The sequence below is a fragment of the Triplophysa rosa genome, linkage group LG3 (genome assembly GCF_024868665.1).
Source record: "Triplophysa rosa linkage group LG3, Trosa_1v2, whole genome shotgun sequence".
NCBI classification, from domain to species: Eukaryota; Metazoa; Chordata; class Actinopteri; order Cypriniformes; family Nemacheilidae; genus Triplophysa; species Triplophysa rosa.
In genome coordinates this window covers 8,457,794-8,476,497 of record NC_079892.1, presented here as the reverse complement: position 1 = coordinate 8,476,497, position 18,704 = coordinate 8,457,794, and the positions used below count along the sequence as shown (strand labels likewise).

Genomic DNA, 18,704 nt, shown 5'->3' with positions numbered 1-18,704 from the left:
GGCTCGAGGCGAATTGTGTGGGCGCCTTTCGCAGAGGCACAATGCATATCGATATACGCCATTTAGTTTTCATGGCCAGCAGAATATTATTACAACGCTGAAAGACACCGGCGAGCAAAGAACATACTAAACCAAATTAAAAAGATAAATTCGTTCAAGCCCGCAACAACAAACTCTGCAATAGAAACGCGTAAGACCCGAGTGGAAAATAAACCGTCAAGAATAGTGAATTGCGTGTTGCTTAAAAGTCTATTTTCAAACAAAAAGGTTTTTATCCTTTGCGCTCTGAAGGTTAACCAAAGGCACGGCGCAGCGCACAGGTAACCCAGCAAACCGTTATCCCCGCGTTTCACACATATCTTTGTTCAGACTTGGCAAAGTAGATAAATTCGATACGATTAAACACACAAATACGCATACTTCCAAATCTGAACTCGCCCCAGCTCAGGCAGGGTTGAGCTAATTGTAGCCTAATCCTGCCCCGGGGCGTTTGGAGAGCCTTGAGCAAGAATTCTTGTTCGTCTGTCCTCTGTTATTCGGGCTGGAACGCTGTGCCTTCAACGCACTCTCACGCTTCAACAAAAAGAGGCAAGAAAGAAAAAAGCGAGCCGACGACACGCCACGATCGATCTCATGTTTTAAAGAGGGCTGAAGATACATTTACAGCTATGTCTTCCAAGGTAAGGACGCAGCCTTGACCGACTCCCCTGTGTAGCTTTTGTGGAAAGTGTCTATAGCAGTCTACGGTCTCGTACCGACACCTCGGTGTTTAAAGCGAGTTTTTAAAGCCACAGGGACCCGTATAGCGCGCCTTTTAGATTTCGCTGGATTCACGAACCCGTTTGGATCCTGTACGGAGAGATCTTGGAGCGCCGAAGTGGGTGGACCGAGATTGTAATTTTGGGGGCGAAAAGTTGTTTCTAAAGGACAAGCAACCTTTCACAGAGATTCTCATCACATTGCGTCGGACATCCTAAAATGTTTGAAACGGTACGGTGGTTTCTATTCTATTTCCGACTTTTTTCCCTCTGGTTGGCTACATCTTTGCATTCGTTGTCAATGTGTCGTGCTTGTGCCGTATTAGATCAGGGATTGCTGATTTGGGTATAAAACGAGAGGTCAGAGCGTTACTGTGTGCTTTATGCGTACAGGAAGTGCGGACCGGAGAGTTGTGGGCTTATTTTACGCACTCCCGGGACTTGGCGCAGTTTTAACATAACAAACTATTATTTCTGACTTTGATGTGCTCTTTTTGGACGATATCTGATTCTTAACGTTTGCGTTAGGACGAACACAGGCTGCTTGTAAATACTGTGGAAAAAGTGGGGCAGTTACCACGAAAGTGATGAAGTATTATTGTATTTATTGTGCTCAATACCGAAACTTGCGTTGCAGGCCTATTTAATTATAATTTAATTACACTTATTTGAGTAGGTTATATATGAGTTTTTTTAGTAGCATATTTAAAAAAGGAACTCTGGAAAATATATGTATATTTAAGAAAACGTTGACATTTGATAGACAAAGCTATAGCTATGTTTACATAAACCCACAGAGAACCCCTGGAGTAAAATAATGGACACATTGCTGAAGGCGTTGCGCCTGAGGAAATGGGACTTTAAGCATCTGCTTAGGTGGAATTGTTTGCTACTTTAAACAAAGGTCAAATCTACTTTGTCTTTTTTTTAATTTATTTATTGCATTTGGTTACCATGGGTACTTTCTCATATTTTACGTGACATAATTTATCTCTATAACATCATTTGAAATTTGTTTTTTGGCTACTATAGGGGCTTAAAGTTACGTCTCGTTTAGTCTTTTTCAAATATCTCTTTTCATCTCAAAATGTTGATTCATTTGCTCTCAGAAACTTTTAAAGACGAAGAAGCTCTAGGCGATGAGGTGCCCAATATCTTTAATTAGGAGTTTACACTCTTCTCGTTCCCTCTAGGTAGACACCTACAGTATAGCATCCACCTCCCTCCCTCTCTTTCTTTCGTGTTCGCTAATAAGCATCACTTCGTTTCTTCCCTCCGGTTCTATGAAAAAACGAGGGCTAAAAACCAAGGCAAATTTTCTTAATTAGAGTCGCGGTGCTAATTCGTAAGGTAAAAAAGCAACTGAAGAGAAGACGTAGAAGTGATCTCGTGCGCGCTCGCAGGCCAGAAGCGCACCTCGGATCGCGGAGATTGAAGGGGGAGAGAAGAGGGTCTTTATTTGATACTGTGCTGTTTGTACAGGAGGGAAGGAGTATGTCTCGGCTCTCTTTGACCCGGTCCCCCGTGTCACCTTTGGCGACTCAGGGAATCCCGCTGCCGGCTCAGCTGACTAAATCCAACGCACCGGTCCACATTGACGTAGGTGGGCACATGTACACCAGCAGTCTGGCCACCCTCACCAAATACCCCGACTCGAGGTAAGAGCAACCTGTCGCGTTTGTTATGCTTGACCTTTTTTGGGGTGTTGTTTTGGGATGGGAGAGTAAAATCAGTGCTGTTGACAGTTTTTGGACGGTTTATGTCCCTTGTCCTTGTGTTACATACATGTGTCATTTATGTGATGCAAGGCCAATTAAAACCAAAAATGCAACAGTGTATTCACAATGTATTAAGTTTAAATGGTTTTCATGTTTATAAGCTGATTTGCTTTTATTGTTATCCAAAGTGACATCTGACTCAGTCAAAATGTTAAAAAACAAGTTTATCGTGTATATCACAATGAGTCACGATTGTGCCACTGCCACTTGTAGATCTGTGCAGTTCCTACCTTAGATCCTTCACAGTCGCAATCCACCGAGGTTGGGAGATAAAGGGACACCACCTGTTAGAGATTATGTCTGTGCGTGTGTGTTTGTGTGTAAAATGGGAGAGAGTGAGAGCTTTGCCACATCTGTTCAGGTTAACAGAGAGCGTGGCTCTCTCTGATTTATTAATGGATATGGAGCGAGAGAGCACAGAGAAGAGGGGAGGGAGGAAAACGGGGAGGGCGAAAAGCAGGCAGCATTTTAATTGCTTTTCGGAGAAAAAAAAGGCTGAGATGAAAAACTAAGATTGCCCAAAGCTATATGGTGAAATTCTAACTGGGGGAACGGCAAGACCATATGAGAAAAAGACCACCGCGGGCACAAAAGAGGGAATTGGTTTTCTTATTAAGTGTTTTGCATCGCTTTCCAGAATGAGGGAAAGAAAGAGAAGGAATGAAAGAGAAAAGGAGTGAAAGAATGAAATAGGAACATCTTCACAACGATAATGCAGATTTAGCCAAAGAGCAGAAATAGCATAAGGCATAATTCCAGATGGCTGACCCCATTCGTAAGCTTAAATCAGGTTTACTGAAATGTTTGCAGATAAAAGTATTTCAAACGTCAAATTCAGGAGTCGGGAGTATTTGAAAGTTTTGGAATTGTTTTGATTTTTCAAGTCGTTACTTAAATGAGAAAATCCTACTTTATTTGCTTCATCTTAAAACCGATTCATTTACATGTTTGCGTAGAATCAGTCGTCTGTTCAACGGCACTGAACCGATCGTTTTGGACAGCCTGAAGCAACACTATTTCGTCGACAGAGACGGAGAGATATTCCGTTACATCCTGAGCTACCTGAGAACCGGCAAACTTCTCCTCCCCGATGACTTCAAGGTACAGTGATGCGTAAACGCACTGAATATCTCTTCAGCAGGTCAAAACGTACGTTCGGCTCTTCTTGTAGCATTGGACTTGGTTGGAAATGATGGTTTTGTTGTGTTAGTGGCGCAAAGGTCAGGGGGTTGATGTCTAGAAAACGCACACTATATTGATAACAAACTACAGTAGTGGCTAAGAGTGATTTCCAACTTTGGACCTTTTCAGGATGTTTTAAAAATGTTGTATTTAGGTTGCACAGTTGGGCTTGGAGTGTAAACTAAAGCGCAGCTTTGATAAGAATTTAAGGAGGCTTGGCGAAAAAAATGCCCCAAAATGAGTTTGCTTTGTATATTTTGTACCATACTGTATATTTGGATGGATTATTGAACCCCCCGACATCACTTTTAGCTACTACACAGTAAATCGCCAGTGTTAAAAAAGGTCAAAATAACACTCACAGTGTATATATAATGCACACTCTCAAAGTGTGGATTATATAAACACTATGAGAGTTAATTTGATTTGACCTTTTTTAACACTGGCGATTTTGCCGTTTACTGTCTATCTTAATATGAATTGCTTTGGATAAAAGGGACTTGCTCGTTTTAGCCACAGAATATTAATTTGGGACAAAATAAAAAATAAAGTCTACACTTGTGAAGTATCAGACCTTACAAAGTACGAGTATTTATGATTTAGCACATACACGGCTATGAATAATTTCCCTAAATGACAGCAGATAAATTGGTTAAGAACAATACCCGCCTCTGTTACAATCACATGGGTAAAAGTATTTGTGTCAATGGGATTAATTAGGGTGAGACTTGACTGTTTCCGCCTTGGGCTCCGTGGCCGGCCTTCCTGAGATGATTTGAGCGCAGAACATAAAAAATGTGTAGAACAGAATAGAGACACATCATTATTTGCTATTATGCTTGCGTTTATACACTTTGCTCAACAAAACTTGCTGTGTCATGACCTGTGTGAGCGTGAAAACTGGGTTCTGATCTCACTGGGTCGTGACTCCAGCATATAGTGAGATCACCAAATCAATATGTGCATTGGCACATGCCAACACGTTCAAAAGGTTATGCTGCAGAAATAACAGAGCACTTGTGAGCCAAGAGAAGTTTTGCATTAAATCTTTCAATCCGCAAAGAACTCTTTGCCAAGTGAAGCAACAAATTCTTCTTGATGAGAAATCAGATCTTTGGGAGGTGATACAATGCGATCGGTCTACTCCCAGACTACGTATACACATCACATGCAACATATTGCTTTAATAGACACCATTTTCGTTCCCCCACAAAAGTTTCCTCCCAAAATATATGCACCGTATCTAACATCCACTTCCATTTGTCCACATGGATATGACCCGAGGACTAAATACTCTCTCGTGTGGGCCGATGCTTTTAGATTCTCTTTCCCAAACGTGACTCACACAAGGAGCCTCTGTTAAAACATACCCAGCCCTCGCTGTAGACCTGGGAAAGAAGCTGAGCTTGTTTTTCTTTGAATTAGCAAGAGCCCGAAGGCCCAAAGTCTCCGTATCCATGTTGTCAGCACCAGTATGTGCTAAAGAAAGGAAGAGAGAGGAAAAAGAGGGAGAGAAAGAAGAGAGGCAGAGGGAGGGGTGCGGGTAAGAAAACAACTCCTTTTCTTGTGGTAATTGTAAAAGAGCGTTGTGTCTGGGATGGTCGGTGCTATTGTTTGTGGCGTAGCCTGCAGTGGAATGAGTAGGTTTACAGGGCGGGTACCAAGAACCTGGGGAAGATCACGGTCGTATCTCGCATGGCCACCAGGCTCAAAGTGAAATACAGTGTATTAGCATTATGAGCTAAAATGGGTTTTAATATGTTCATGCGAATATTTGGAATAATTCATTTTTATTCAAAACTATTCTCGTAATATTAGAAAAGTGAAGCACAGGTCTTTAATTGTTAAAGTCCATGCTTACCGTACCATACATGATAACACAAGGGCCGAAATTAACAGGGGCCTGGGGTCAAAGTGACAAAATAACTCCAGATATTTCAAATAAAGAGGTAAAAATAACCCTACAGTGAGCTGTTTTTGTCATTTGTATACTTAGCACTTAATATATACAGTATATACAGTATGTATATAACATATTACGTTTAATTAAGCTTTGTAACTTAAAGGGACAGTTCACCCCAAATGAAAATTCTTTCATCATTTACTCACCCTCTTGTCATTCCAAACTTGTATGACTTTCTTTCTTCTGCACAACACAAAAGAAGATATTTTGAAGAATGTTAATAATCAAGCAACATTGACCCGACTTCCATTGTATGGACACAAAACCACTAAGACATTAAAATATCTTCTTTTGTGGTCCACTATACAGGTTTTGAACAACATGATGTTGAATAAATGATGACAGAATTTTTATTTTTGGTCAACTATTAACAAATACTTCATTGAATAGAAAAACATTAAAGATTTATTTTCATTAATTGATTCATTAGAAGTATTCAACACATGACAAAAATCATACTGTAAAAAATTCTAATCCAAATATTGCCAATAAAAATACTGTTACATCTTTGTTTTTCATTTTCATGAATATTTTGGTGGCACTATATAGAGAGTTTTTTGGGTGGGGGGGCAGGACTGAGGCACGTTGCCATCTGCTTTAGTAGTGAATAAAAGGCAAGTGTAACTGGGGTAAATGTGCCGTAGGGTAAATCAAGCCTCGGGCACACGCAGGCAATCTGTGCTGTCCGACCACAGTGTCTGTGTTTGAGGAAAGAACCGTGAGGTCTGTACCCCCCCATCCCCTGCCCTGATCCTGCCTAAAGATGGGTCAGATGGGCAGAACCGCTCCGTGTGACATGTTCTTTGAAACACAAGAATTAATTCATTACATTGGTTTAACTCTGTGTTCCTCTGTGTTTATAATCATCTGTATCTTATGTTGCATTAAAAGGATAGTTCCCCCCAAAAAAATTCTTTCATCATTTACTCACCCTCATATGTCTCTCAAACCTCCCTCTGTGAATGTTTTCACATCCATGTGTTGTTCCTGCAGGAGTTCCAGCTGCTGTACGAGGAGGCTCGGTACTACCAGCTGACGCCTATGGTTAAAGAGCTGGACCGCTGGAAACAGGACCGGGAGCAGCGGCGGACGGCTCAACCCTGCGAATGCCTGGTGGTGCGGGTGACCCCTGACCTGGGCGAGAGGATTGCCATCAGTGGGGACAAGGCCCTCATCGAAGAGATTTTCCCAGAGACAGGGGACGTCATGTGTAATTCCGTCAACGCCGGCTGGAACCAGGACCCAACCCATGTCATCCGGTTTCCGCTGAATGGCTACTGCAGGCTCAACTCTGTGCAGGTACAGCATTGCGATTGGCTAATGCTAAGTTCTCACGACATCTGAAAAAGTGCTTTAGACGGAGATGAAACACATAATTTTGAGGATATTTCATTTTTTAAGTGATTATGGGTGGTTGACGAATAAATCGTACGTGTGTCCTATGGTGTGACAGCAAAATTTAGAAAACAAACTGTTAATATAACATCATTGCTTTATATTATTACTATTTATGTTTAGCATATAAAATAACATTAGACAGATTTATCTTCATTGTTAGTTTTTTCTAAATGATAAATATCACAATGTAAAAGCATCACAGTCAAAAAGGCCTTTTAATTGTTATTTAAAACTTTTAAAAACTTTTTTTATTTGTTTTGGGGTGAAAAATGGACCTTAAACCTCTAAACTGTTAATATACATTTATTACATTTATATTACAACGATAATTGATTTAATGTTGAATCAATGTTATTCTTAACGTTGATTTAACATTAAAACAATTATCTTTGCTATCTGTCAGATTTACTTTTATTGTTAAACGAGATATAAGTATTAAATATGGTTCATGACAAACATTCAAGTGGGAAACACAGGTTCGAATCTGGCTTGCAACAGCACCTAATTTGTTGCCTCATCGTCCGTCCAAAAGTGTCCAAAAGCTCCAAAATAAACTGAGATTAGAAGTCAGAAAGGTCAGTTGTGTCAAAAGGCTACTGTATGTTGAAGCTGGTTGTCACTGTGTTTTCATTCTGTAGGGTCAAACATTACAGACAAACTTTAAAAGTACTTTGCTTGGTTGAGATGGGCGAGATATTTTGCATGCTGTGCCGACGTATCTTGGAGGCAACTTAAGTGCGGCATGGCAACAAGGAGAGGGTGAGAGGTGTAGCAGACAGGTGTGGATGAAGGTGTGGCTCCACAGATGCAGAGGTGCAGTTATAGCCCACGAGACGTTCTCGCGTACATCACGATTCGGCTGTTTTAAAAGGTGCCGCAACACGCGTATCGCACAAGCGTACAAACACGCCTACTGGTATACACACATATATGCAGATGTTATAACGTCCAGTACTTTGAATCCTAGAGGCAATGCTAATGTAGGAATATACAGTCATGAAAACCAGAGGAGAAGAGAGGGAAATTATATGCATAATTTATTTGTAGCTCATGCTTAAGACAAATCTCCCTGGTTGAAAAAGTGCTCCAACATTTCTGCGCCCGCAGCGTTTTAAACACACATGCTACATTTTTAATACTGTACTTTGGTTTCTTTGAACAACCTAAACTGGTTTACGCTACTTTTTACACACGCCTAATTGACTTACGCTATAACTCATTTGCGCGTCTGATAACGCTCGCGCGTTCGCGCACGCTAGCAGCCGATTGATGCGGGCGGATTTTTCAACGTTGTCCGTCGCAAGTCTCAGGTGTTCTCGCAAACCCACCTACGAAATATGAGCATATCAGAGAGAAATGACAATGGACGAGAGACATATATCAACGCAGAGAGAGAGAGATGGAGTTTGTCGAGGAGAAATTGTAGCCGTTTACTGTAAGAAATTTAAAAGTGATGCAACCATCAGAGAACTGAGTGTAATGGCAAAATCACAAGCCTTTAGATATCAATGCATGAATATTTGGAAAGCGCCTGACGTCTTATACGGTCTTATGTTCCCTAAAACAGATCTTACACAGTTCTAGATAGGGACGTGTTTTGTTAAAGAATATTCCAGATTAAACTCTAAAAAAAAATATATATAAATAGTATCTTTGTAAGTTTGCTTTGATTCATACAACAGCTTGTAAAAGCAAATAAAAAAATGCATTGATGGACATTGTGCGCTTGTCTCTTAGACCTTCATTCAAATTTCAAATGAAATGAACATTTGCTTTTACTTGAAACATTAAAACTTGGAAAATTCATTCATCTTTCAAATGAAGTGGCCACAAACGTTTGAATCGTACAGAAACGCTTAAAAATGTAACTTCAGAGTCCTTCGATTCATGCTTTTTATTCGTTTCTGTAACTCTGATGCAACTCGGCCCTTAATACCGATAGCAGTCGTTTTTCGAAACGGCGCTTCAAAACGAAATCTTTCTGCACGGCGGGTCCTCAAATCAGCCCGTCGATGTCTTTCATACCTTATCCGTGTATGTCGTAAGAAGTGCTCATTTCCTCTTCAAGTTTCTCCGCAGTATCCACTTCCAAAGTGAGGATAAGGGTGGACATTTTTTCTCAGGCCCTGTGCACACATTCCCTCTTCCTCATTTTTTTTTGAGGAGGGACTTTTATCTGGCTCTGTAGCCCCGAGACAGAACTTTCATTTTCATGTGAAGCACACTTGAAAGAAGTGCAGGAGTAAGTGAATACTAGAGGCGGCATGTATTGAATTTCAAAAAAATCTACAAACGCTCGGGCAGATAAAACGTTTCGTTTGCTTTTGGTTGGCTGTGGTGGGAATGACAGCGACAGCGGACGGCTCTCGGTGAGGGATCTCTGACAGTAGCCGAGATGGGGCGTATGGGTTTGTAATGAAAGACCCGGGCGTCTTCAGTGCGGGGCTGTCAGTAGGGGAGCCTATTCTCATTTGACTCTTCTTCAAACCCCTGTAAACAGCCCAGGGGATGTCTGCTCGCTTCTCATCCCGGGTGGATGGTCTGGAGTGAGAAGCGTCTGAGGGTAATGGAAGCATGAAGTTGTTGATAGCACTGTTACTGATATTGCACATTTTAAATTCGTCTTGATGCAACTATGTGAAGTGCTGATAGAGAGGCATAAATAGGAGTTTACTCCATAAACTCACACAGAGTTGAACAGAGAACTTGCTCTCAAAATACAGAAACGGTGTTTTTTTTGTAGATTTAAAAGATCTTATTACACAAATAATGCATTTAAAGGGACAGTGCCCATTCAAATTAAGATCCTATCAACATTTACTGCTCATCATGTAGTTTTCACTGCTGCCCTTCTGAAACCTAGTATCTCCATATTTCATGATTTTTATATTTTAACATAAATAATTACTATTAGTCACACTTTATGTTTGTCACTGGGGTTTGCAAATATCTAACCAATTAAAAGTGCTTGTCAACTTTGACAACACAGTATTTAATCATTTAAAAAATACAGCTTTTTCCATTTCCTGAAGAACAGGGAATTTGGACATCCAAGGTTTCGGAAGGACAGCAACGTTTTATAACATGATCCACATGGACTTAAATTGTGTGGAAAAAGACTAATTCTTTAAAACGGTATTGTTTTTTGCACAATTAAGGGCTAGTAAATTTTATATATTGTCTCTGTCCTTCCGAAACCTTGTATCTCCAAATTCAAAGTTTTTCAGAAAATAGAAAAAAAACTATACTTTTTTAAATATTTACATACTGTGTTGTCAAAATTAACAGCAATTTTTTAAAATACTTCTTATTGGTTAAATATTTGCAAACAGTATTGCAGTTTTTGACATTACAAGCCTCAAAACTCAAGATCAAGATGCTCCTTAGAAAGGGATTGATGCATGAAAGTTTCCTGCCTTTTAAAAAAATATTCAAATGAATTAAAAAGATTTCCAAATCATATTTTATCTTAATAAAATGTACAAATTTGCTAATATAAAAGTAAAAAAAGGAATCGTTATTATGAATACAAACCTTTAGTGTTCAATTGTGTTTGTTGTACAAGTTGACCTTGTTAAATTATTTTTTGCACATATGTACATATATGAGACAGACATGTCAAATGACCCTTAAACTTTCCCCGGTTTCTCCTAGGTCCTGGAAAGGCTCTTACAAAAAGGGTTCAGCATGGTGGCGTCATGCGGCGGGGGCGTGGACTCCTCCCAGTTCAGCGAATAAATCCTGAGTCGAGAGGACAGACGGTGTCAAAGCAGCCACACGCCCATCAGGATAAAACAGGAGCCTCTAGACTAGCCGGCTCTTACACTAACCACGAACACCTCAATCTGCTTTTGAAGAAAAAACTCCAACGGACAAATACCAGACATTAATTTGCGAGTCTTCCACGTGACTCCTGAACTTAAGACTGAAATGTTAGTAAATATACGAGTAATGGATTCATTTCGTCGACGACCCTCTTCTTAAAGACTCTCGCTTAACAAACGAAAGCGAGGAAATTTCTATAGTGCACATTTTGGTGTAGTTGAGAAACGTGAGGTAATTTTGCCACCACATGTGTGCAACCCAAACAACTAGAACGCTTCCAAATGAAGCAGTCAGACATCCGACCTCACGGGCGAAATTAACTGCACGAAATACAAAGTCTGTCCTGTGCTCAAGATCCATTTTTAATCTTGATATCTAATGTTCTCATTTTCCAGTCTCATCTATGTAAATCAGATCTTTTATGACCTACAGGTTTATTGCCGTTGTTTCGCTACATGAAGGATTGGTGCACAGTTCTCAGAAGTCGTTCGGTTGTGGAGCGTCTGTGTTCTGGCTGTGTCGATGCTTTGACTAGAGGCTACGCGGCTAAAGCAGACAGCCTGTTAATGCATTCAGAGCCGGGCAGGGAGGCTTTTTGTTCAAGCATGTCCGAAGGGGAACCTGGACTCATTTGCGAGAGCTTTTCTGATGGCATCGCTAAATCCACTACCCGATGGTACATGAAACAACATTCACTCTTTCTGCAGGGAGGCCGTTTTCTTCGTCTTCAAAAAAAAGAAAAGCTCTGAACGTACCAAAACGGTTGTTTATTCTTGCATATAGAAACATACGACTTCCTAACATTCATTATTTGCGGTTGCTCAAATAGCCGATGAAAAAGTTAAGCAAAGATCTCTTGCAGATATCGATGCCCTTTGCATCCAAAACAACATTTTGTTTGAAGGCAGCTTTTTTTGGACGGAGGAAAATGAGATTACTGAGACGGCTAATGAATGCAATGCTCCAGGGCTCTTTGCACTGTATATCAGAGGCGCTGGTCCGACCGTCTGAAGAGAACTGGAGGATTGCTGTGAGTTTAAGCTCAGAGATGTTGGAGACTGATGGGTTATGGGTCAGAGAGAAGGCAGGTCACTTTCCCACAATCCCTTTTACTCACGCTTCCCCTATCAGAGATGCAGAGAGAACATGGCGAGTGAACGGGCTTGAAAGGTTAATTCGGGAGCTGGTAAACAGACTGAAATGCGTAATGTGTTGTAAAATGAGATCTTTACTAGGGTGTTTTTTAAGACCTCTGCCTCAACATTTCAAAATGTTGTTGTTTTAACCAGGCAGCATCTTTTTATGCTATCTAATTCACATTTTTATTCTAGATCTGCCACACGTTGTACATAATGGCTCACGGCAGCTTCGCAATTCCCCAGAATGCATTTCAATGCGGTGGAGAGCAAGTTGCAATTTTTAGTTTTAGACAAGATTATAAAACAATTAACCCTTTAAGGAATAGTTCACCCCAAATTAAAATCATATGTCATCATTTACTCACCCTCAAGTTGTTCAAAACCTGTTTAAATTTCTTTGTTCTGTTGAACACAAGGAAAGATATTTGATGAATGATAGCAACTGAGATTTCTGGGGCACCATTGACTCCCATAGTAGAAAAGAATATTGTTTTTTTTCTGTTGAACACAAAAGAAAATATTTTGAAGAATTTAGGAAAACAAAACTTTGACTAGCATGTTCAGAACTGGAAATTGCTAACATTTTTCCAAAAAACATTTTTTGTGTTCAGGAGAACAAACACATTTATACAGGTTTGGAACAACTTGAGGGTGAGTAATTGATGTCAAAACTTTACTTTTTGGGGGTGAAGTATACCATTAAGGACACATCGTGGAAACTGCGAAATGGGTCGCTGTCTCCGATCCAGAGAGGGAATCAGGTCAGCCATTACATAAATCTTAATTTAAATACTGCGCTAATGGATGTTGTGTCAAGATGTATGTTGCAGTACGGTCCAAATGTATATTATTTAAATAAAAACATTTTTTGTAATGGATTATTATCGATATAAATCATAGTGGTATGTCAGGCATGTGCTTATTTGAATTGTCACATTCTTTTTGTAATTGGTGTTGATAAAACAAACTTTTAATAAAATGTTGGATTTCTTCACTATTTTAAAACACTGAAAGCATGACGTTTAATGTGTTGGAATAGCAGTTTTATTCATTAAAAAAGAGCTAAGTGGCTTTTAGTTAACAGGGCACAAAAGCCTGTGGAGGCGGAGACTGTCATTTTAGAGGCGGAGCAAATACTACATTTAGATTACATAAACAAACATTTTTCATATGTGCACCCATGAAACATACACAGAATCTCCAAACAAAAGTAAGACAAATGTATAATTAGGAACTTTATTCTTTTACAAAAGTACAAATTTAATAGAGATGAGCGCTTTTTTCAAACCAACCAAACATTCAAAAACATGTTAAATTTAGCAAAAATAGAAGTTCTAATAGATATGCTTTTTTAGACAAAAGACAATCCCTTGATCAACAATACTGTTTGTCCAAACATCAGCACAAACAATATGAATTAAAACAAGATGGAAATATTTTTGCCTCGGATCTCTAAGGAATCATTGCACACGACATGAAGTTTAATGTCTCTCAACAAAAGCAATCTGTAAAACACCAAACAATGTAAAGAAGCGTCACTTCCACTCCTCCTGCATGTCATAAAGGGCAGTATGCAAATATTCGGTATACGAGACATAAATAATGCCCAGTGACAGATACTGACAATTTACAGTGAACGTGAATTTCGAAAACAAAATGTTTTGACAAAAAAAGCAACATTAGTATTGTAAAACATTACTGCAGTCAGTCAAACCTACCCCATTTTCAATGTGATTTTTGTAAAATTCATCCTGCCGTTTCTCCACAAATAAGTTAACCAGAGATCCTGCTCCAAAACTGTCGTTCAATCGAGGCATATTAGATAATTCCATGCCGTTCATGTGATTAAAAACAATGGTGCCCCAGGAGGGCCGCGTAAGGCACCATTTCACAGTATGCTTAACCCAGAAACACTAGTGAAACCATACAAACCTGTAAGCCCACACTGAGTGTGCGAGACAAAACCGTCACTGAATTTCAAAAGCCCATCCAATAGGATGAAAAGACAGTCAGTGTTTTACAACACAGAGTTTCTTCATTTTGCATAATCAGTAACAAAATAACAATAACATCCACACGTTCCCTCGAAGCATGATTTGAAGATACACTACTTATAAGTTACTAAAATACTCGGTAGACCTCTAAAACCAGGAACTTGCATTTACATTTCCAGTGTCTATATTGCGAGTGAGGCTTTCGGTTAAAAACGCGTTTCAAGTCCAGCCGCTACTTATATAAAACGAACCTCGAAATCTCTATCCTGAAACGTAAAACCAATCCGAGTTCAAGTTAATGAATAAAAAGATCAACGCTGCTCGATGGCTCATTAATCCGAAACAAAGGGGAAATAAAACCATTAAAAGGTGACCCAAAGGGTGGGGGGGCGGAGAAAAACGTGCCGTCTGCAGCCGACGTGCTGAACGGCTTTTCTCATCTCCAGAATACCGACGTACGGAAAATGTACAGCAACTCCAACAGTCTCTCATCATAGAGTTCATGCCACAGGTGAGTCCGAAGGCACCGACTGGAGATGAACGTGGTAGAGAGGAAGACTTGAGCATATTACGGGGCGGAGAGCAGGTGGGGGTACCGTCTGCACGGATGAACTCATCCATCTCATTCGTAGCACATCTGCACTGGCTCGGCTCGGTGCTACTTCAGGAGGGCCTTGTAGAGCAGCATGGATCTGGCTGTGGTTCGCTCCTGCTCCAAGCAGAAGATCAAGTCCCTGAGGTTAACCCGGGTGATGCGCTGACGGGTCTGCCGGACTGAGGAGGAGGAAGATGAGGTAGAGCCGGCCGCCGATCCAGAGGAACTCGCAGGAAGCTGAGAGGGAGTAATGAAAGAATTTGTTAGTTGCGCTGTTGTTGTTTAATAACAATTCTGACATGCAGGGAGATATATGTGGTAGGTTTGCCAAGATTACAGACAACCGTAAACAAATCTTCCTTTGTTTTATAAAATGGTACCATTCTGACTGGACGAGCCACTTTTAAAGTCAGCAAACGTCCAATCTGTATTAATGCACTTTTTAACGTATGCTTCATTTTTTACGCACTTCAATTGAAAAGTACAAACTTTCAAAGGCCACATTAGCTAAGATTGTGCTTATTTAAACGAACAAAAGAAAAAAACACCTAATTCAAGGAGTTCTTCAGCAAACACAAACCTAAGCCTTCCGATTCTTTCTGTGACTTTGTTTCTCCACTCCTTAAAGATCACCAAGCTTTGTGCTTTTGTGTTTATCAGCACACCTGCACAACATGCGATCATCTGTTCTCAGCTCGAGGCCACAGAGCCGCACCCGACGCCTCGGGCACCAGACTTTTGATCTCATCTGCAGTATCTCAAAGCAGTTCATCTCCAAACTCGCCTCAAACCAATGCGAGATTAAAAAGTACAAACGTCTCCTGACAGCGGCCATAAAAATAAAATCCCTTCTTATATCCAGTATACCACATCCAACTCTCGAGCAGCCATCGGATGGGTGCATAAAGATACACACTCCACCTCGGGGGTGAAGACCTTACATCCAATTTATAGGAATGCGGACACGGGGGGTTGAAACACCATGTGTATCATATTCATCAGCCGTGCAGGGGGTCTACAGCGTAACATCACACGGCCGGAATGAGGTGAAGTTTCCAGCCTTCGGTGAATACTAACTATACGCGGGAAGCTGCCAGATACCCTCGGGCCGCTAAATGCGCACCACGCCCTACAGAAATAACCTGCAGCTTTGTGGGCTCTATATATCGCCCTTGTACACGTCCTTACACACCCTGGATGATTCGCAAAGTCTCATACACACCCAGGGCTGGCAGGCTACACAATGGCATGTTTACGCGGGCAGGACGGTGTGCAGTCTTGCACAAACGTCTACGCCGGTAATGTCAGATCATTATTACAAAATTGTAATACTTTCAGGGCAGGTATGAAATCCGAAACCAAAATCAAAGATTAATGGCGGAATTTTCATACGTGACCACACCCAGTACACATCATTCCAGGAAGTTAAGAGCGAGTAAGGTTTTTCGTCATTTCTTTACCCTCGTGTCGAGTCATTTGAAGCCTGCACGACTTTCTTCTGCAGAACACAAAAGAAGATATTTTGAAGAACGATGGCAGCCAAACAACACTGGCTCCCATTGACTTCCATTGTATGGACACAAAACCACCGAGACGTTTCTCAAAATATCTTCTCTTGTGTTTCACAGAAGAAAGAGTCAGATACAGGTTTGGAATGAGATGAGGGTGAATAAACGATTTTGGGTGAACTATCCCTATCTAAAAAACTTGAAATCAGCGTTAAGCATCATAACAGGCCTATGTGTATGTCAGGAGGGGAAAGACGCTAAAAAAACTAATCATGGATTTCAGCATCTGACTCAATTCCAAGCAATGCTCCACACGCAAAATTCAAATCAAACGCTTTTGAGCAGCTCTGTAAAAAACACACACCCACTGCATTCGGTTACCTCAAATGAAGCAAAATAATCACTATCAATAAAATACATTTATTCACTATTAAAAATAAAAACCCAATATGTATTCATCTAAACTCCAGCATTCAGTAAGAGACGGTTCTACTTGCACAACTCCACACGGTACAGAAAGACTGTGTGTTCGCAGTTAGCATGTGTGGGAGAACACGCCCGGGGCGTTTTGCCACTACGCTAGTGGTGCGTTAGAGATGGAGCTTGTTAAGCCTCCATAAACGTGTAAAGATATGGATGAATATATTACAGATGTGAGCATTAAGCCCCGGGCAGCGACGGAGACGTATTTTTGTTAAAAACCACATTAACCGTGGAGTGGAATGTGTAGGGTGAACAAGCTATCTTTCCCGGTGTCATTAAGGTTAAAATCTGTTGTAAACCCTTGAGTTGTGTTTGTGCGTGTCGAGTGTGTGTAGGACAGCAAACACCTCCAGAGGAACCGACTCCAAACCCTGAAGAGATGAGGCAGCTTAAACGTGTAGCTTTCTGAAAGCGACAAATCAAGCAGAACGGCATAAAATGGATCCTTCAAGCAAACGCCAAGCTCTTAATAACTTCAAAACGCAAGTTTGCGTGCACGTAAGGCTAAACGCCAACCCGGAGAAGAGAGGGGTTGTTTTAAAACCCTACCCTATGACTGAGAAGGTACTCAAAGTGACCTAAACTAGCAACCTGAAAACCACAAGATAAACACACAAAGGGAGAAAAAAGTGCTCCACCTTATTCCTCCGAACGACTGTGAGCACTTCTGGTCTCCAAAGGTTACAGAAAGCCTGGGGGTGCTGTGTGTCTGCAGCGTTTGGGGAAATGACTCGCCTTGCCTGTGCACGAACACAGCCCGGTCTCTGCAGAACTGCCGCCCGAGGCCGTGCAACCCTGCTCCGCTTCACTTTAACCCTATATTAGCCGGCTTTTTGACGACAGCCTTTCACCCTGATCAAGGACCATCTAACCCAGGTGATTGCAAAACTGGATGTTTATGACCACAGCCATTTTTTACGTCTCATTTAAGACACGGTCCTGGTTTGTGGTTGGAGGTGTATTAAGCATGGATTTAATCTGTGAAGTAGTTGACACTACACATAATTAAAAAGTCTGGCTTTAGGGAAGGGGATTTTCTAATTAGTGAAATAGTGGCAAAGCTGCAGTTCCTTGGCCTGCAGTGAAGTAGAGGAGCTGAGGGGCAGAGCTGGGATACAATCCAGGCCTACAGCCCAGACCCAAACACAAGCATATGAGACCTTGCGGTGTTCCATCATTACCTTACCACATAATTAACTACAGAGACAACTAAAATAAATTAAAAATCTGTGTTGATGCAATGGCTATGCAGTTGCCAGGGTTTTCTGGTTGGTAACTATGGCATCACCAGGTGGTTACTCACGGGTCAAAGAGCACAACCTGTTTAGAGTCTCTATGATATTCTGGGACCATCAAGTCTAGACTTGAAATGTTAAGGCCTGTTCACATCAAAGTCGATAACTATAGAGTTTTGAAACACGTTTTAAATTTAAATGAAAAGTGGAGTGCACACCACAACTATAACGCAACAGATGAACAGTATCACTTTTAGAGCGATTTTTCTTCCAGCTGATGAACGATACTCAAAATATTTGTTCATTGATATCGAAAATATCGGGCTACATTTTATTTGAAAAACTTACACTAAATGAAAAGTTGCACCAGCAATAATCTGAAATAAGTTAACGATAAGTCAGTAAAATTATTAACTGGCAATAAAAATGTTAACGTAACTAAACTAAAACTGAAATAAAGTTAAACTTATAGAGCAATAAAAAAAATAAATTATAAAATGTCAAAAACATGGAGCTAAATTGGCAAAATTGATAAAAATGTAAATCTAATTCACATTAAAACAAAAAAACAAAAATGAAAGCAATATGAATAAAATTGTAACACTTTACATTAACATTGCCGTTGTTAACATTATTTATTGTATAAGCTAATAAAAACTAACAACGAACAAAACTTCTACATTTATTAATCCTAGTTTAAGTATTTACTAATACATTTGTATTATTATAACCAGGGGTGCACATAAGTTTTTAAGTGCTCAAGAGAGCACCTGGAGATTCGGTTTGGTGCTCACGTTGCACATAATGTGACAAATTATATTTACCTATTAAAAATAAAAAAGTAGT

General features: G+C 40.4%; 2 protein-coding genes across 4 annotated transcripts in view; one reads left to right on the top strand and one right to left on the bottom strand.

Moving 5' to 3' along the window:
- The first annotated feature begins 3 nt into the window (after positions 1-3).
- kctd15a (potassium channel tetramerization domain containing 15a) lies at positions 4-13,048 on the top strand. Of its 2 annotated transcripts, none has more exons than XM_057329665.1 (5): positions 4-680; positions 2,241-2,416; positions 3,493-3,637; positions 6,675-6,980; positions 10,734-13,048. In XM_057329665.1, the coding sequence occupies exons 1-5, from the start codon at positions 669-671 to the stop codon at positions 10,815-10,817; spliced, it is 723 nt and encodes a 240-aa protein (XP_057185648.1). In that variant the 5' UTR covers positions 4-668; the 3' UTR covers positions 10,818-13,048. The 2 variants fall into 2 exon arrangements, with proteins under 2 accessions (XP_057185648.1, XP_057185649.1); XM_057329666.1 differs by lacking the exon at positions 4-680 and adding an exon at positions 698-990.
- A 58-nt stretch (positions 13,049-13,106) lies between these two features.
- The window catches only part of si:dkey-219c3.2 (transcription initiation factor TFIID subunit 4), a 44,453-nt gene continuing 38,855 nt past the window's right edge, over positions 13,107-18,704 (bottom strand). For both annotated transcript variants that reach the window (XM_057329614.1, XM_057329615.1), the window contains exon 14: positions 13,107-14,869. In XM_057329614.1, coding sequence (XP_057185597.1) covers positions 14,696-14,869 — 174 coding nt within the window. In that variant the 3' untranslated portion in view covers positions 13,107-14,695. The remainder of the gene's footprint in view (positions 14,870-18,704) is intronic.